Source organism: Puma concolor, chromosome F2, assembly GCF_028749965.1.
Source record: "Puma concolor isolate L17-30 chromosome F2, mPumCon1.1.hap2, whole genome shotgun sequence".
NCBI lineage: Eukaryota > Metazoa > Chordata > Mammalia > Carnivora > Felidae > Puma > Puma concolor.
Window position 1 is genome coordinate 59,408,863 of NC_141684.1, and position 21,080 is coordinate 59,429,942.

At 34.2% G+C, this 21,080-nt stretch overlaps 1 protein-coding gene across 1 annotated transcript in view; it reads right to left on the bottom strand.

Moving 5' to 3' along the window:
* The window catches only part of CRISPLD1 (cysteine rich secretory protein LCCL domain containing 1), a 49,446-nt gene that overhangs the window by 13,937 nt on the left and 14,429 nt on the right, over positions 1 to 21,080 (bottom strand). The window contains exons 3-12 of the mRNA XM_025922677.2: positions 7,616 to 7,734; positions 7,148 to 7,280; positions 5,383 to 5,498; positions 4,618 to 4,718; positions 2,824 to 2,964; positions 2,547 to 2,607; positions 2,371 to 2,437; positions 2,032 to 2,162; positions 264 to 307; positions 98 to 170 (exon numbers count right to left, since the gene is read on the bottom strand). Of these exons, the coding sequence (XP_025778462.1) occupies positions 98 to 170; positions 264 to 307; positions 2,032 to 2,162; positions 2,371 to 2,437; positions 2,547 to 2,607; positions 2,824 to 2,964; positions 4,618 to 4,718; positions 5,383 to 5,498; positions 7,148 to 7,280; positions 7,616 to 7,734 (986 nt within the window). The remainder of the gene's footprint in view (positions 1 to 97; positions 171 to 263; positions 308 to 2,031; positions 2,163 to 2,370; positions 2,438 to 2,546; positions 2,608 to 2,823; positions 2,965 to 4,617; positions 4,719 to 5,382; positions 5,499 to 7,147; positions 7,281 to 7,615; positions 7,735 to 21,080) is intronic.

The following is a 21,080-nucleotide window of genomic DNA, read 5'->3' on the forward strand; positions in this document are numbered from 1 at the left end:
CAGCAGAAGTCCAGGCAAAAACAGTTATCACAGAGTAAAAGCCCAATCCACGTATGTTCACTGGTCAAGAATAATGAGACAATTTAGAAAACATTACCTTGGGCAATGTGAAGCAGGCTTATGAAAGGGACAGAGCTGTTCCACAGTTGTTTCACAAGTGACAGCCTGAACTGAAGAATTAAAACACAAGACAATAAGCAACTCTTTGGCAATAATAACATGCAACAGGGTGGTAAGAAAATAAGGTTTAAAAAAGTGCTAACCTGTCACTTTAGAGACTGTGAAGGAATTAGCAGACTGATATTTGCTGAAAATAAGAACATAAAAATGTCAATCATTTTTTAGATGCATCATCATCAACATAATTTCTGGTATTTTTTCGGTCTGTGAATACTTTGTTTCTTCTTAAACATTCTTATTAAATATCTAAATAAGCTGTAGTATAAGAATACATTATCTATTTTATGTTAAGTCCATATTAACTTCAAGTATGAACCAAATCAATACGAACCAAATTAATCATTCTTGATATTAGAGGAGGATCTCTTCTCATGACTAATCTCAAAAACATATAGATAATAGCATAAAGCCACATAGATTTATATCTACATATTTGTTTCCTATTAAAATTAAAACTCTAACTATACTAATTCCCTGTCACCATAGAACAGAACTATTTAAACTCTCACAATGGTAAATACAAAGTAGCATTATAAAAAGACTTTTAGATCATAAGTACCTAAAAGGAATGTGTGTTATTCATTTTTTTGTTCCCCCAGTACCTAGTAAAATGTCAACGATGAATGAATTCCTCCTTATTGAATGCATCATTAAAAAGCAGGATAGAAGAATAGGTATTCCATTATATATCAAAATTTTTAATTGGCTTAATTATACCCAGAGTTTCAGAAAAATATCTACTACAAAAGATAAAGCTTATTTGTGATAGTATTTTAATAGGACACACCCTTCATGTTTCAAGTTTCTGTAATAAACAAAAATTAAGTTCAAACAAAAAAAAGTAAATAGGATCAATTTTCTTGAATCCAACACCCAATGTTTGGCTTACTGAAGCTCATAACTTTTGTTATTCATTGAAGGTAATTAATACATTTTACTGAATTAATAAGCCAATCAATAAATGCTTCTATACAGCTTTTGCTTAAGAGAGATTGCTAGACACTGAAAACCATCCATAAAGCCTTTGAACAAAATTATTTACATAGAATAACATTCCATCAAATTTTCAAGAGTTTTTAATAAATTCTTTCTTATCATTATGAATCCTCCACTGTGGAGTCACGCAATTGTACAGTTAACAAAGGAAAGAAACTATGTCATACATCCTAAGAAAAGGAATTCCATATGAGGTTCAAAGTTTATTTTTTACACAGAAGAAACACACTACAAAGTTATTTCAAAAGGCCACATTTTTCTAACTTGTATAGTTTATATCAAAATATGCAGTGCTCTAAAATAATATGTTTCATATATTTAATATTATTAGAGAAACATTTCAAAAGTTAATGCTTTTATGTTGAGTTCAATTACATTTAGATGGACAAAAGGTACATAGTATACATTTACATTTTAGAGAACTTTTCAAAATGCTCTTTTACCTACTAATATAGTTTATCTTATTAGCAAAGTTACTGTTGCATGAAATAATCCATTTTCCATAAACAGGGCAGGAAAGTACACAAAACAATTAGCCTTCTCTGAGCTATTTTATTTTATAGCTGAAAAATCTATTGCTTTACATTAGGGATAACTGTAAATCTATACATCCTCAATGAAACTCCAGAAAATGTGGAGCTTTATTTAGCATGTTCTTTATAAGCAGAAAATGTTCAACGTTGAATTTAGATACTTTGGCTCCTTTTTGTCTTTGAAATTACACAGCTGAAGTGAGCTGAAATGACAATTACCAAACTTCTCTATAAATTCTTCTATGCTTTGTTCTAAAAGAATTTGTCAACTCATTATTAAGATTTAAAATCATCTCATCCAAAAGGTCATTTGGGTACTTACCCAATTGTCTGAACACCATTTCTATTGGATTTGATGAAATAATGTTTTCTTCCTTGTCTAGTGATATCCACCCAACCACCATCATTGTCTATTATGCCATAATGAATTGCGGCTCTACAAATGCTGGATTGCTTAGAGAAAAAGGAAGGGAGAAAGAATATTAAAACACTAAGATTGCTACATAGGACATGACTAGCTATTACTTAAATGACTTTAAATTAAACAAACATATCTGAGCAAAATATCTATACTTCATATAAATCATTATGTTTGCATTAAAAAAATCAAACTTTATATAGAAAGATCCTGTTCCAAAATCATTATATTTATTATACTTACCATTTCATAATGTACACTGCCAATAACTTTGGCTTTACTATCCAAACAGCCAGCAGGGCATTCATATCTAGATGAAAGAAATCAGGAACAAAATTTAGTTTCTCTGAATGTTAGTGTGAAATAAAAATATTACTTGTATTTTGTCAGGTAATTTTGAAAATAAGGATAAACATTACCTATTGCAGGTTGTTCCCTTGCACTGATCTCTTAATCTTACTTCACAAGAAACAATTTGGGCTGAAAAGTAAAAAAAAAAAAAAAAAAAAAAAAAAAAAAAAAAAATATATATATATATATATATATATATATATACCAAAATAATTTAGATAATGTATAAGTCACTACAATTCATCAAGCTTTTGCCACTCTAAAAATGTCCAAATTAACAAAATATAGTTGCATCTGTCATCAACATAAACTTTAACATTTTTGTAAATAATGCAGAGCTCTTACACATTTGCTGTGTGCTTATGACTTCATTTCTGTTACTATCATCTGCTCTTGTCTGAACGTGGGTGTCCCGGACTTGTGACTGCTGCCGTTCAATTTCATTTGTTTCTTCTTCTTGAGGAGGGTAATACCTGTCTGATCCTTCTGTTAGAGAGAATGGATGTGAAATATGATTCCACCTTAAATGTGCAAAATCATCACATAATGGTATACCTTTATATGCCTGTGTAACATTTAAAACTAGAAAAATCTATAGTTTCTTGGCACAGATTTTGGCTTGAGGTGGTGATCTTATGTACTGCGCTGGAGTAAATAAAATACATGGATAAGCCTTTGAGCTCTTGATTCATTTATGCTTAATAAATGAAAATAATCAGCTAATATTAAATGGAGTCATTTCTAAACTTTGATTTATACTTAAGAGTGGTATCAGTGATTGCCTTTCATAATGCCACCATGAAGTCTACGCAGTGATCTGATGAAGTCAGGGCTTTTGTATGACATGAAATCATATTTTTAGGAGAATCACATTTAAAATTTCCAAAAGCGTCACATTTAAAATTCTCCCAATAGGAAATTTAGCTTAAAGAAGGACTGACATGCCCTTTTAATTTACTACAATATCAGTTTCCACGGAAAGGTTTTTCTCTTTTAGAAGGAAATTCAAAATGCAGAAATTTATGAGTTTAATTTTTTTCCAGGTTATTTATATCAAGGGCTTAACAGTGGCACAATTTGGAAAGGTGTGTTATTTTCTTGTATGTCCAAGGACTCCGAACCTAGGAAAGGGAAGTATGACTTCAGAGGAAAGTCAGTTTTAGGTAAAATAGTGGCCACTGGTGAAGGGGCAAGTAAGTCGGAGGTTTAGGGATGGCCAAAAATGGAAAACAGACTCACACACAATGAAAAATGCTTCCAGGAATGCAAAATGGCTCATATAACAGTGAAATACTATACTGTTACTTCTTGTCTGCTCATTATACTAATGAGCACTCAGTCATCAAGGGGAAAAAAAGGCACATCTCTTTATGAATACTGAAAAAGAGCTGCATTTATTCATGTTTTCTAAAACACTTAGTCTACATTAATCTTCATTTGGTCATCAGGAAGAAAAAAGTACAAGGGAGTAGAAATGTTCACTGAGATGCCCAACAAGAGTGGAAGTTTTACAAAGCTTTATCATCTAAGTTTGCTCTTCATGTGCTGTAAACAGGACACTGTATTTATATGCACATTTTAGGACATTAAATGCATTTCAGAGCACTACTTTTACAATAGTTTTACAATACTATTTTATCTTTTTTATTTGTCATGTTGGCCATGAGAGATTATATACTCTGTAGCAAGAAGCAGAGAGTTAGTGTAATTCATTGACCATCATTCAGTAACATTCATGGATAGGTATATGGGCAAAAACTTTTAAAGTGTTAAAAATAAATTGCATTAGATTGCTAAATCCTTCAAAAATGAAGACACTTGTGAAAACAACTCTAGTCAATGATATATCAAGATCGCTTTTAAAAATGCAAATATACTTGTCACTCTAGGATAATCTCAAAGTAGAATTAGAAGTGGTTATGTGGAATAATGATGAAACTTTCTTTTAAATACAAATTTGCTATAATAGACATTCATATATTTTTAAAATATTTTTAATGGCTTCAGATATTTTAAATAGAGTTCTGGAAACTTTGTCAGTAATAATTAAATATGCTTTTTGCCTTTCAAGTACAAATTAATGCAGATGTTGGATTAAAATATAAATCAAACTGAATACTGTGACACAATAGCACATACCTTTGTAGCATAGATTTTCTCTGCAGCCTCCTCCAAAACTAGGTGGGCAGGCAGAACAGGGCCGTCCATGTTTATAGGGGGCGTGACCCCACCAGTTTCCCCTTAAAGAGAAGATCCACTCTAGTAAGAGGTAGTCTAATAACATAATTTATGAGACACTATAAAATATTACTATCTTCTAAATAACGACTTTGATATGCATATTTAAATCATTTATATTTTTCATCGGAGTCCCTTTGGTTACTAGGTTTCTATGTAAACTTCTGCCTTATTATTTTGAAAATATTCTCAGTAATTGTTATGTACATTGTTAAAAATTACAAAATTAAACTTTTACAGAACACCGAACTCTATTATGGGATATTCATCTATATTCCATTCGTTTTAATAAACAGACTTGAGACTTAGATTTGACCCTAAGTACAGCTGTAATATTTTCAACATAATCATTCAATGGTCTTTACACAGGTGAAAATACATTTCTCAGTTAATCTATAGACGCTTTTCTCTAATAAATCCAAATTATTAAAAATACCTGTGGAATATAATAATATGTAAAACTGAAGTCATAAAAATATAATCCCTGTGTTGACAAAGATCATATTTTCAATTTTCATATTCCTTTTAAGGGCTGAGGTTATGCATCAGGCAACCATAATTGTTGCCATATTAAGTAAACTGAGTTAAAGCAATATACTCAACTATATATATATGATAATACATATATACAAATTTACATATAAAAGTAATGTTTTGTCTACTTACTTTGGGGAATAGTTGCACACCAAGTAGACAGCTTTAGGCCATATTTGCCCCCAAATGTTCATGTTATGACACAAATTAATGGCACAGCCTATTCTGTTACTTGTTGCCCACACCACCTACATTAGAGAAAAGAAAATATATACACAATGGAATACTACTCAGCGATGAAAAAGAATGAAATCTTGCCATTTGCAACAATGTGGATGGAACTAGAGGATACTATGGTAAGCAAAGTAAGTGAGTCAGAGAAAGATATATGAGTTCACTCATCTGTGGAATTTGAGAAACTCAACACATGACCACAGGGGAAGGGAAAGGGGAAGGGGAAGGAAAACTAAGATAAAAACAGAAAGGGAGGCAAACCATAAGAGACTCAAATACAGAGAACAAACTGAGGGTTGCTTGGAGGGGCATTGGTGGCAGGGATGGGTTAAATGGGTGATGGGCATTAAACAGAGCACTTTTTGTGATGAGCACCAGGTGTTATATGTAAGAGATGAATCACTGGGTTCTACTCCTGAAGCCAAGACTACACTGTATGTTAACTTGAATTTAAATTAAAAAAAAACAAAACAACAACAAAAAAAACCCAAAAAGCTTGGAAAAAGTAGGCTGAGATGAAGACAACAATATATATCAGAGAGAAATGTATAAAACTGAACTTGAGAAATGAATATCATTTAAGATGAAATAAGGCAATGTCAAAAGGATATTTTTCCTGAGGCTTTGGGCAGGGTTTAATTCAATCTGAAGAAGAGTGCTATGAGTAAATAACTCTAACTATAAACAGTAAGCATCTTCAAAATACACATTTACTAAATAGTTCAAAAGTTGCATCCTCACAAACCTAAATGCTATGTTAATGTTTCCATGAAAAAGCTTACCTAACAAAGGAACAGAATTTCACATCTTAAGCTGTATTGGAACAAAAATTTATGGGTTCAATTTCTAATATAATGTGTATTTTTCATGGCACCACTGGTTATTATGGAATTCTTCACTGATCTTAATCTTGTCACATGCAAAGGTAGACAGAACAATTTGCTTTATATTCACTAACAGTCAGCCATAAAAATGCTAGTAACTCAGGTCTGTGGTTTATCTAGTTGAATCCACCTTTCGTTGTTCAATTTAGAGGTTTAGAACTTATCCAATACGAAATGTGAACAATGAATAAAAAAAACAGGTAAATGCTGCACACAGGTCAATATTGAATGTCATGGTAAATAACCTATAGTTTTATTCTTTGGAAAATAAAAAATACTGAAGATGGTAAATTCCTCCTCGTTTGCATTTCCTGAGGCCAGACTAAACATGTTTTACATGTAAAATCATTGAAATAACATCTTTCTTTAGAATGTTTGTTTATTTTTGTGGGGGGGTGAGGGGCAGAGAGAGATGGGGGACACAGCATCAGAAGCAAGCTCTGCGTTGCCAGCAGCAAGACCTATGTGGGGCTCGAACTCACAAACCATAAGATCATGAGCTGAGTCGAAATTGGTCGCTCAACAGACTGAACCACCCAGGTGTCCCAAGGTAATGTCTTTTTTTTAAACTGACTTTTGGACTTTTTCTAATAATTACTTTTATCTTTTATAGAAATTGATAAACCTATTCTACAGACATCAATATCTTTTTTCAATAACCATACCAAATTCACTAAGAAAGACATCCACGTTCAGTATGTAAATTCAGTTGTGTAAATTCTGCTGCAGTTACACAAACTCAACTTAGAAAAATGAGGCGTAATATACCCAAAACATACCTGTGTATAATGAGTACACACAGGTCCAGAACATCTGAATGGACAATACGGGTTGCATTCGTGTTCATACGGGTAGCTAAAGTCTCTCACTTCATCATACCATGCTTGTACATGAAATGTTGGGGGTCTATATCTATTTGAGAGAAAATAACCACAAAGAGTGAGTAAAATTGGAGAAAAAGTAAAATCAAATATTGCAAAATGTATTGATAAAGTCTGGTAGAGAGAGATTCTTGTGTAAGTTATTAATCTTAAGTACTATGCCCATTACGTTACCACTACATCAATGGTTTAAAACAAAAACTAAGTCTAACATATTGCTGGTTATTCTGCTATTACTTTTATTTTGTTGGTGTGATTATTTGCTTTCTTTTTAGGCTTTAAGCCTCAGAAAATTTCTCATTAATGAATTAATAAGTATTTCAATCACTTATGTTTTCAAAAACAAAAAAGTTACAGTTTACATACCTTCCCCAGTGGGCTCCCAAATTCTGCCCAATTGATGGAAGTAGGCTTGCAGGTCCGTGTTCCCACAAACAACTTTCCGCCCAGGATTCTGCAGATCTTTCCAGCTCAACATCCCATGTCTATAGTTCAAAACAGAAACAAAATACAGAAACACACATATGATGTATAGGTAGAATTCAGGTTTTTCTTCAGGCTATAATGTGGTTCTATTCAGTTCTGTTTTTCCCCTTTTTACTACTTTGCAAGGTCAACATCTCAATCTGAGTTCTCACCATCTTCCACCTAGACTTTTACACAAGCTTCCTAACTAGTCTCCCTGCCTCCATCTCTTATCCCTACAATCTGCCCCACAAATTTTTAGAATTACCTAAGTGAGCACAAATATGCTTGACTGACTCTTCTGTCTAAACACATAGAACAAACTCCCATATACATGAAGTTCAAGATCCTTGGTCACACAGTTCCTTATAAAACATGCTGTTCTTCGCTCTTGCTGGCATTGTTTTCTGTTTAAAACATTCTTCTCCCAATTATTTGTCAGATAGACTCTTATTCTTTCTTCATAATCCAGCTTTAGATAATACAGTCTAGATACCTTTTCAATTTTCTCAGATGTAAGCTATTCTCTCCTTAGGGCTCTTAGAACTTTGTAATACTTCTTTGTTTAGCAGCTATTACAATGCAGTGTTAGTATCTGTCTATGTGTCTGTCTCTTTAACAAGACTATGAGTTGCTCAGAGGCAATCATTTAACTCATGCCAGTTATCTTTAGCCTATTTTTTTGTGTTTTGTGTCTGTCATATAGACAAGGTGATTAATAAACGCTTATTGAGTACATGAATGATTAATGAATCTGATTCCTATAAAAATATATATGCATTTTTATATACAACATTCAATGAGAGTGATTAAACTGTACTTTTAAAATAATTTACATGGGGCGCCTGGGTGGCTCAGTCGGTTAAGCGGCTGACTTCGGCTCAGGTCATGACGTCACAGTTTGTGAGTTCGAGCCCCGCATCAGGCTCTGTGCTGACAGCCTGGAGCCTGCTTCAGATTCTGTGTCTCCCTCTCTCTCTATCCCTCCCCCGCTCACACTATGTTTCTCTCTCTCTCTCTCAAAAATAAACATTAAAAAATAAATAAAGTAAAATAATTTACAAAGAAGTATTTAAAATTACAAAACTACTACTGAAACTATTTTCTATGTCCTAGGTTTAATATTCAATTAGCTAATTTGAAAAACCGGCAGTGTTTGGTAAATGTGAGGGTAGAAACAGAGCTGGGTTCAACCTTGGTAAAGTAACAGAACTCTGGGCATGTTAAGAAGACTGAAAAATAGTTCTGGAACTGGAACATGAGGACACAACCTAAGGTGATAGCAATGAGACTGGAGAAGAGCAGACAGACTGAAATCATGTTGCAGAATTTAAATTCCTAGAGGTTGACAGATGACTAAAGGTAGGTGGTGAGGGAGGAAAAAAAGATGAAGACAATGACGGTTAACAAATAAGGAGAAAGAAAATAGAGAAGGAATAGATCATTGTCATGGAAATATGTCTAACGTATTTCAATGCAAATTTCTAGGGTGATATCTGTGATTCATGCAGTATGTATGCCAAGTAGAGTAGAAATACATGAATGAGGTTCTGGGAAAAGAAATTTGTGATGAAGACATGAATTCTGAATTATCACCCAAAGATGACTTTCTTCGGGAAGATGATACAGAATGAGAAGAGGAATGAAAAGAAAATTCTGGGGCTATCAAAATTGAAAGGGAGGTGTCCATCAACTGATGAATGGATAAAGAAATTGTGGTTTATATACACTATGGAATACTACGTGGCAATGAGAAAAAATGAAATATGGCCTTTTGTAGCAACGTGGATGGAACTGGAGAGTGTGATGCTAAGTGAAATAAGCCATACAGAGAAAGACAGATACCATATGGCTTCACTCTTATGTGGATCCTGAGAAACTTAACAGGAACTCATGGGGGAGGGGAAGGAAAAAAAAAAAAAAAAAGAGGTTAGAGTGGGAGAGAGCCAAAGCATAAGAGACTGTTGAGAACTGAGAGCAAACTGAGGGTTGATGGGGGGTGGGAGGGAGGAGAGGGTGGGTGATGGGTATTGAGGAGGGCACCTTTTGGGATGAGCACTGGGTGTTGTATGGAAACCAATTTGACAATAAATTTCATATATAAATAAAAAATAAATAAAATAAACAAAAAAAAATTGAAAGGGAGGGAAAAAAACGAATTAGTAACATAAACCAGGGAAAATGGGATCGAAAGGTTAAGGGAACACTGAAATAAGGTTAAGTTATACAAACAATGGGACAAGGATTGGAGGATTAGAGAGTGGGCAACAAAATCAAATGCCACAGAAAATTCCAGAAAGACAAGAGATGCTAAGTACTAATTCACAATCAAAAGCAACCGCAGAACAATGCAGGGGAGAAAATCAGAACACACAGGCACATATGCGACTGGAAGGAGAAAGTGGGGAAACCAAGTGTGGGTTACTCTGTTAATACTTTAGAAAGAAGAAGAGAGATAGGCAGAAGTTAAAGAAAAGTAACATGCCAGTTCTCAGGGAGGATTTGTTTGATTGTCTTGATTTTTAAAGGATAGAAGAAACAGTCATGACTGTAGGCCAAAGGAACACACACCAAGGGAAAAAGACACACACACACACACACACACACACACACACACACACACACACACGCCTTGAGGCCACTGTGATGATTTTAAAATACTCTTCCCCACAAGTCCCACAAAGGTGGTATTGAATTTCCTCCTCTTCCCTTCAGTTTGAGCTGGATAGTGAGTGGCTCTCTTCTAACACACAGAACAAGACTGAGACTTCTCAGACTGGGTTAAGAAATGCAGCCTCTATCCAGTTCTCTTTTAAGACACACATCTTGACAGACTTGAGGCAACAATTAGAGTCTGGCTACCCTGAAGACCTAGCTGGCAAGATAATGTGGAGAGATCACACACAGACTGAGGATGCAGGACGAGTTTCCATTGAGTTTTCCTCGCCCAGGCATGAGTCAGTTTGCAAGTTTAGGTCACTGCAAACAAACACGTAAGAGATCACAAATAGGAACTACTCAGCTGAGCCCTTAAGAGAGACCATAGGACCCTTCTTCAAGGTCAAGCTACTCTTGTTTTATATCTGATTCTACAATCTCAGACGTCAGTTTTTCTGATGAAATTGAAGATGGATGCTTTTTTATAGAGGATAAACAACTAGCTCCAGATTTACAAATATGTTATATTGCAAAAGTTTGTTTACTCTGTTGTATAGAAATTGAAATAAAATCTAAAACATATCATTCAAATGCTTTAGGCTAGGCTTTCTTATTAGCAAAATGTGAAATAGAAGATAACTCAGGTTCCTTCAAGGACTAAAATTCAATTATTGAGTATACACTATGGATAAGCTATTTTTTAAAGGTATGGTAGGTTTTCTATATAATCCACTAAAAATAAGGGGGGGAGCATATCAAATGAACTGTAATAATTCTAGGATAGGGACACATTATTTTAATATAAAAACAGAGGCAGAGGAACATACAACTAAAATTTCCTATTAATATTTAACAAATTAACTAGTGACAATTTTTAAAATAATTATTTTAAAGAATCTAGTCAAGCATAGGTGTTTACTAGGTAAAGTTCAATAATGAATATCAAGAAGACGCTTTAAAAAAATCTAATGAAAATATAGCTGTCCTGGAAGAAATATTATTGTGAAAACAGCATACAATGTTTATTTTTATGCCACAACATTATATTACATGTTTTACGACCACCAATAATTCATACCCATCCCGTTTAAATGTAAGTTAGTCTTTACACACTTCTATTTAAATTCAGGTTTGTAAATAAAATCAAGATGTCCTGACAGATGTTTTTTCCCCCCTCTGAACTATTAACCCAGCACTAATTTAAACCCAAACCACACTTAAAATTACCATTTCTTTAAAAAATGGGTACTTGAGGTGTGTAGAAATGAAAACCAGTCTATTTTCCAATTACATCTGAAAGCTGCTTCTTCTTAGAGCACAGTGAAGTGTTCAATGAAGTTTTAGTACTAAAAGAAACATTTAGAATACTAGTGAATTCTTTGTCTCCAGTGATATTTTTAAAGCTGGTTTAACATGGAGATTTTATCATTTCCTCTTGTGTATGTGTGTGCTTATATGAGAAATCCTAAATGTTAACAAAGGACTTCCAAAAGTAAACCTAGAAATACAAAGCAATTTTAGTACTGAAATATCATACTGGTAGAAATTGGAAATGTAGTATATAGTTATCTAGACATGTACATAAAATTCCACTATTATATTATCTTCAGTGAAACATGAGTGAACATATACAATTCATATTCTTAGCAAAATACCTGCTCTCCTACAATAATAGATAATGATAGCTAGAAATCACACAGGAATGTAGTTTTAACAGAGTTAATACTAGGTTACCAGTGATAATATTAGTGATATTACTTTTCCTTTCTGTTTGAAACTCAGAATAGTTTTGTCTCTTGAAAACGATTAAGTATTTTCAAATATATCTTCTTGACCACAGTAAATTTTCAGCTCTTTCCAGATAAACATAATTTGAAAATTCATGTCCTGGAAATTGTTTAATCTTTATAGCTTCAAAATTATGATTATAATACATCAAACGAATTAAAGGCCAAAGTTAGTCATTAAGACTTTTCCTGAAGATAAGCATTTTCTTATAATTGAACCTTCAAAACGGTTATTAAAAAAGCTCAAATAAAAGGTAGGCTATTTTTCAAATAAAAATCAAACAATTTCCCACAGAGTAATGTTAAAGGATCTATTAATCATTTTCACTTTAGACTGTATTAAAGAACATGGAGTAAAATTTTGTGAGATTATCTGTCTGATGAAAATTTAAGTAGGACTCTACATAAATTACCCAAAGATCAGTGAGAGGGGTGGACACAATGGGCATCAATCAGCCCACATAATTACTGGTATACACTTATTAATAAAGGTATCATGATAATTAGTCTACCAAAGAGAATACACTAGGTGACACTGAAGTTAAGTACTTTATTTTACAGAGTTGGATTCACCACTAAAGAAAATATGTAAATGAGTAAATAAAGACATTTCAATAGGAAATTGACCAATTTTAAACAGTCTGACACATTTAAATGCACACAGAAATAATCTGTTGGATAGAAACTCTCATATAATTTCAGAATTGTTATATGTCATGGGAAGCAGGGAGAAATAGGATTGCAAGATTTTCTACCATTTCACAAAACTCCACCTAAGTGGATGAAGCTACGATAGGTCTTTTCCAAGACCTGTTGAGAAAAATGTCTTTAAATAGTGAAAGTAAACTTGTTCCAAAACAACTGGAAAATATAATTAATGTTGTAATTAATTATACAACAAATCAAAAGAGTATCTAATACAGAAATAATGTTCCAACTCATTATACCTTTTTGACAAATTGATTTTTTAATGGATTTCCAAGATAAATGCAAAAGACAAAATTGGTCTTTGACTATCACACTATTAGGTAGCCTAATCAAATGCAAACATCAGTCCATGATACAATTGGCAATTTAATACGGACTTTTAAAATATGCATTGCTTTTTGACAAAGTAATAACGTTATGAACACACAGTGGTGTTGAAAAGGCAATTATGTTGGAAGTCCAGTCTAGGCTAGAAGTTCTGGTTTACTTCCCACCACTGAAAACTATAAATAGCAGGATAAAATTATTTTTAAAAACTATCTTAGCATTTGAAATAAATTTTGACAAAAAAGAATTTCACAAACATTCTTGTTTTGAGACATATACATCTGCATATTTAACTCAGAATACCACCCTTATATCTCCAGGCCTACCTCATTTCTGAGCAGTCAATATTTGTCAGAAGTAATGACAGCACACTAGCTTTCAATTGTATTAAAAACACTCTTTCCCTAGTGCTAGTCTTCTGGATACATGCAAGTAAGGTCATTAGTGATAAATTTTTCTTTCGTTTCTTTGTATAGAGTAAAAATAAGCTTGCGCTTGTTCAAAGTATTTCAATGGGTAATTAAAACACATGATACACCCTGGAAGAGTTTTCTTTCCTATTTAAATTATGTACTTTCAAACTTATCTCTTGATTATGTCAAGTTTGCCTTCTGTTTCCTTATCTATAAAAATAGGAAGCTGATATAAGTCTCTTCAATTGCTTTCAGCTTTAAAATTCTATTATTCTGCACTTATTGTCCCTTATAGAATGCTCTGTATTGTTTATAAAACCTCGTAAAAACGTACAAACTGTAAAAGTCTGTAAAACTTCTGATGACAATTAAGGGCATTTCTAACTAAGAAGCAAAAGCTGTTTTGTGATTAAAAGCTGTTTTGTGATGAGCAGAGGACTAGAATGGACATTTTTTCCCCAAAGAAGACATACAGATGAGCAACAGGAACATGAAAAAGGCTCAACATCACTAACTATCAGGGAATACAAGTCAAAACAATGAGATACTACCTCACCAATCAGAATGGTTAAAATAAAAAATATAAAAAAAAAACAAACAAGAAATAACAAGTATTAGGCTGTGGAAAAAAGGAACCCTCTTGCACTGTTAATGGGAATACAAATTGGTGCAGCCACTGTGGAAAACAATAACGAGTTTCCTCAAAAAATAAAAATAGAAATACTATATAATCCAGTAATTCCAGTACTATTTAAACAAAGAAAACAAAAATACTAATTTGAAAAGATATATCTACCCCTTCATTCCTTGTGGCATTATCTATAATAGCCAGGATGGAAACAATCCAAATATCTACCAAAAAATGAATTGATAAAGAAGATACGTTATTAGAATACAATGGAATATTACTTAACCATAACAAAGAGATCTTGCCATTTGCAACAACATGCATGAATGGACCTAGAGGATATTATGCTAAGTGAAATAACTCAAAGAAAGGAAATACCATTTGATTTCACTTATATGTGGGATCTAAACAAAGACAGAAACAGACTCATAAGGCGGCGCCTAGGGGGCTCAGTCGGTTCAGCATCTGACTTCAGCTCAGGTCATGATATCATGGTTTGTGAGTTTGAGCCCTGTGTCAGGCAAGCCTGGAGCCTACTTCAGATTCTGTCTCCCTCTGTCTCTGCCCCTACCCCGCTCGCTCACACACACTTTCTCTCTCTCTCAAAAATAAATAAACGTTAAAAAACATTAAAACGCTCATAAATACAGAAAACCAACTGGTGGTTGACAGAGGGGTGGGGGTAGGGGGATGAGTGAAATGCTTGAAAGGGATTAGGAGATATAGACTTCTAGTTATAAATAAAAAAAAAAGTTTTGAGATGAAAAGTAAAGCATAGAGAATATAGCTAATAATAGCATAATAACTTTGTGTAGTGACAGATGGTAACTGTGTACTTATCATGGCAAGCACTGCAAAATATACAGAATTGTCAAACTATAATATATAGAATTGTCAAATCACTATGTTGTGCACCTGAAACTAATATAACACTGTATACCAGCTGCACTTAAATTAAAAAAAATAAAATTAAAGCTGTATTGTGACTTACAAGATTACAAAACCAGAAAAGTTTCAGATCTTCCAGTTGTAATTCTAGGGAAGAACTCAATTGTTTCTGATTCATCTCTGTTAGAGAAAGTTTTAATATTGTCCAAAACAGGTAAATGACCGAAACAAATGAATATGACAAGAATATATTCTCAGCTGAGAACTTAAAACCAGGACCCTTTCAGCCTAATCCTGAAAACATAAAGGTAAAATCTCTGAAATAAGACACAGACGTCTACATGTAATTTTTCTGCACAGCCAAAGGAACAAGAATTTTTGGCCAGCTCATATCATTTTGTAAAACTGATATAGTTTTATGGATTTCCAAGACATAAATACATGTGATATACGTGTAATTTTTCTGCACAGCTAAATAGAACAAGAATTTTTCAGTCAGCTCATGAATGTAGAAGTGGTTGAAGAAAATCAAAGACATATAGAGTTATGTCTTCCCAAATACCACCTTATTTAAAAGATAATTCTTATTGTGGCATCACTTCTGGAAAAACAGGTTTATAAATTATCCATCATACATCAAAACTAAATCCCTCCCCAAATCACTTTTGTGTTCTCCTATATGAATCAGAAAGTGCAATCCAAAAATCTGACAGGCTAAGTTGTCAACACGATTCTCTCAACAGCAATAACGTGACCTCCAAGAAAGAATCTGTCATTCTATGCAAGTCACACATTTGACAGTTCACGAGATTTCAGATTTAAATTCCAAATAAAATGCCTTATTATAAAATTTCTCAAGTCACCTTATTTTGATCCCTCTTGGTGGTATTATCAGACTTACAGTAAAGAAACTGACATCAAGGAAATAAATAAGCAAATCAATCTATGCTGAAAGAGTATATGATGTTTTTTGTGATAAAGTCGTCTGGTATAAAAAGCACTATAGAAAACCACAGTAACACATTCCTTACAACTCGGAAATTACCTCAGGTGTTTAACTACTGTACTCCATCTGTTACGAAAAGACTTTGTAGTGACAGGGAAAATGTACGAGGCTCAGATTTCAAAAGGAACACCTGTGTTACCACGCACAGAGGCCAGGTACCGAGAAAGTAGCATTACCTCCGGGCGATGCACTTCTGAGGGGCTCCGGGAAGTTACAGGGATAAGAGGCAGATGTGGCAGTATTTCACTTAAAATCCACTTTATTTTTTTTTTAATTTTTTTTTTCAACGTTTATTTATTTTTGGGACAGAGAGAGACAGAGCATGAACGGGCGAGGGGCAGAGAGAGAGGGAGACACAGAATCGGAAACAGGCTCCAGGCTCTGAGCCATCAGCCCAGAGCCCGACGCGGGGCTCGAACTCACAGACCGCGAGATCGTGACCTGGCTGAAGTCGGACGCTTAACCGACTGCGCCACCCAGGCGCCCCTAAAATCCACTTTAAAACAAAGCCTTAAAACCTTTAAAAAGTAGCAACCCGTAATTTAGGGATCTGCCTCTTCACTTCATTAAAACTGAAATATTTTTTAAATGGAAATTTAACATATGGAAAAACACACATGAAGATTTCAATTAAACACATAATTTCGCTATTATACAGAGAGACTGAATGCATGATGCAGGGGAGATTGTCCTGCTGAGACAGCAGAGCCATTAACTTGACACAATCCTTGTATTTCTACAAAACATCTACTGATTCATCTCATCTCATCTCACTGCCAAGGCCCTCCCAGTCCAGCCATAACTTAACTACATCACTTATATCCTACCTTCTATTCAAGAGGGACCCTCAACAGTGACTCTCTGAAACTTTAAAGAGCTTGTAAATCACCAGAAGAACTTTTTAAAATGCAGATTCCAGGGGCACCTGGGTGGCTCAGTAGGTTAAGAGGCCTACTTGGGCTCAGGTCATGATCTCTCAGCTTGTGGGTTTGAGCCCTGTGTTGGGCTCTTTGCTGACAGCTCAGAGCCTGGAGCCTGCTTCAGATTCTGTGTCTCCCCCTCTGTCCCTCTCCCGCTTGCGCTCCGTCTGTCTCTCTCAAAAATAAACGTTAAAATAAATAAATAAATAAATAAATAAATAAATAAATAAATAAATAAATAAATAAAATGCAGATTCCAATTTTGTAGGTTAGGAGACAACTCTAAGCTATTTTCTAAGACCTGGAGCTAGGACCACACAATGAATAACCACACTCAGAGTTGCAAGCTTCTAGCACCTGTCTAGTTTCTTGGCCAACTGAATCCATTAGATATTTTCCTCAAAAGGAACTGCTCTTTCTCTGCTCTCCTACTTAGTTACTCAAACTTAATCCTTTCACCAAAGTCCTGTTCATAGTCTCTCCCCGTTTGGAAGTCATTCCAACTATGATACTCCATTTATCACACACTTCTCTGAACCTTCTTAAGCATGTAATTTACCAATTACTATATATTCCCCTTGATCTGTCTCCATTGTTTTGAGTCTTAATTCCCAAACTAGAATTTGAAATAAAAACTTTGCTTCACGCTTGTGTGTTTTCCATGGCACCTAATATAAAATATGGCATATTATGCATTGCCGGTATGGACCCATCAATTATCTCTTGTCTCATAGCTGGCATGGGAACGGGACACTAACTGAGATGAAGATCCAGGACCTAAGTTCTCTGCCTTAAACATACATGTGTGATATAAACTCAGACGGAAGGGTATTCATAATGTACCTATGCTTTGTAAATATCATACCTTTGTACTGACTTTGTGATTAATCCAAGGCTGTGGTGCCTTCCTTATATTTAGTCATTTAAGAGAGGAGTAGTTAATAATCTTCAAGACCATGTTCTAGATGTTTGAGGAGACTTCATTATTTAAAGAAATCTTTTAGTAACTGAAAAAGTACCATCCGTCACTTACATAAGCCTTGATTTATGGCAATGGATAAATTTATAAGAATTAACACCTGTGTTTTAGTTTATTTATAGCTCATTAAGTTTAGAGAAATGCAAGGTTGATCAATGAGTCAAGCCTAGAAAAATATATGATAGGAAATATAAACTCTCATAATAAATCACCCTATAGTATCTACTTACGCATTAGTTTATATTTTCTTTTTTTTTTTTAAATCAGGCAGTAACTTTTTATTACTTAACTCTTTTCAAACTTCCTTCACAACAGTCTATGTTTATGAGGATGAACAAGAATAAACAAGACAATTGCTGGATCTGACTCCTACCCTAGTGGCCTCTAAATTTGGTACCTGATTTAGGAAATTAAATCTAACATTTTTTTAATTATTGTAACCTGTTTTATTTTTTATTTTTTAAAATTTACATCCAAATTAGTTAGCATATAGTGCAACAATGATTTCAGAGTAGATTCCTCAGTGCCCCTTACCCATTTAGCCCATCCCCCCTCCCAAAACCCTCAGTTTGTTCTCCATATTTTTGAGCCTCTTCTGTTTTGTCCCCCTCCCTGTGTTTATATTATTTTTGTTTCCCTTCTCTTATGTTCATCTGTTTTATCTCTTAAAGTCCTCATATGAGTGAAGCAATATGATTTTTGTTTTTCTCTAATTTCACTTAGCATAATACCCTCCAGTTCCATCCAAGTAGTGGCAAATGGCAAGATTTCATTCTTTTTGATTGCCAAGTAATACTCCATTGTGTGTGTGTGTGTGTGTGTGTGCGCGCATGTATATACACATACCACATTTTCTTTATTCATCCATCGATGGACATTTGGCCTCTTTCCATACTTTGGCTATTGTTGGTAGTGCTGCTATAAACATGGGGGTGCATGTGTCCCTTCAAAACAGCACACCTGTATCCCCGTGGATAAATGCCTAGTAGTGTATGCTGGGTCATAGGGTAGTTCCATTTTTAGTTTTTTGAGGAACCTCCATACTGTTTTCCAGAGTGGCTGCACCAGGTTGCATTCCCATAGTTTATATTTTCTATTTCACTATTTGAATATAACTTGGGTTTTGAAAGTAAATAAGATATTAATTGCTTTTATGTATTATATTTAGGGATGCTTTTCTAGTTTTCAGAAATAAAGAGATGGATTAACAAATAAAATACCTAGGCAAACCAGGAAAATAAAAAGCTGATGGACACATAGAAACCTAAGCCTGTAATTTAACAGTGTACCTTCAATTTTAACCAAATGCTAATATAGGAAACATTTAAAAGAATATGTTTACATAGTTTTAATGAAACTGCTATAGTAAGTTGCTCATTGTTCCTATAGTGAGAATTCTGTGTTAACTTTTCACTAATTCTCATCTCAAGAATGATAAACTGTTATGCTTCCAAGAAGTCAATAGGAGCTATGTAAATATGGTTTCCCATTTTCCTTGGCTGCTAGGAAACTCAAGGGAAGTTAATAACCACAGCTATCAGGTTTTCAGGTGCCCTTTAGGAATATGCCTTTAGGTCTGTCTTCTTCAATAATTAACAATGACTAAGATGATGATTCTAAGAAATATGGTTTATAAAGGTCCTTATTTGAAAATCTGAGAAAGAATATTATGTTAAATATTCTTCATTTGTTTCCACAAAGCCATTCTCAGTCCCTAAGTACCATTCTCTATGTCTCAAAAGACTCAGTTCTACACATTAACTTACTTTAGGTTAGGTTCTCTTGCCCCTGGATTCCAATTGGATTTGGCTAATGGAAGACATGAACAGGAAGTCAGAGGGTGGGAGGTGTATTTAAGTATGCATTACTCCTTCACCAACCCTACTCATCTCCTTTGAACCCTCTGCCTCATTCTGATGGCAACAGTGTCCTGTCACACAGCTCTACTTCCAGACACCAGTCCTCACCTGGGTGTGACATCGCCATTCAATCCTGGGTGCCCCTTCCCGGTCCCTTATGGCTCAGCTTAGCCCTGTCCACAACTCTAAATATAGCCCCATGACTTTTTCTGGTGAACTCTTGTTTTTGTGGCATTGTTTCCTGCTAAATAATATTTGAGAATAAAAATATCTCACAGAATTTATATCAGCTAACTGCCTACCATATTAGATCTTAATAAATGTTCTCTTTCTCCCTGTTCCCTGCTTAATTTGGTGTGATTCACATAGCCTTTCAAGCGGACATTGCTGATATTTATGTGACTAAGGAAGAAATTCAAATCCAAGATTCTGAGTAACTGAAAAACAAGATAATTACTGCCACCTAAAGTCCCAATGAAAAAGTAAATAGTCTTATAATTCAAATTTAACAGACTATTAATTATACATATAAGTAAGTTATTCCTAGTTTTGTTTTGAGTCTATTAGCAATAAACTTTTGAACTTAAGACCTTTGTTTCTATTAAATTTCTTTTTTTTAATTTTGTTAATGTTTATTTCTTTTTGAGAGAGAGACAGAGACAGAGTGGGAGAGGGGAGGGGGCAGAGAGAGAGGGAGACACAGAATCTGAAGCAGGATCCAGGCTCTGAGCTGTCAGCACAGATCTGGACATGGGGCTCGCTCAGGGCTTGAACTTGCAAGCTGTGAGATCATGACCTAAGCCGAAGCCAGACGCTCAACTGACAGAACCACCCAGGCACCCTGAATACATTTCTAAGATGATATTTCCACTGAAGCTCCCAAGTACCTCCAAAGTTTAGGTAAGATTTTATATATATATATATATATATATATATATATATATATATATACACACACACACACACACACACACACACACACACATATATACATATATAGGATACACACAGATAAATACACAGGAATAATTTAAAAAGTGTTCATAAACACTAAGCTTCGAAATCCATTGTAATAAGTTTCACTTATAAAAATCAAACAAATACTGTCAAATTATGTCAAAGGATGTATTTCTTTTTATTTTTTTCCTTTTAGATTTGGATACAAAGATGAATAAGGTTAGTCTGCTCCAGTC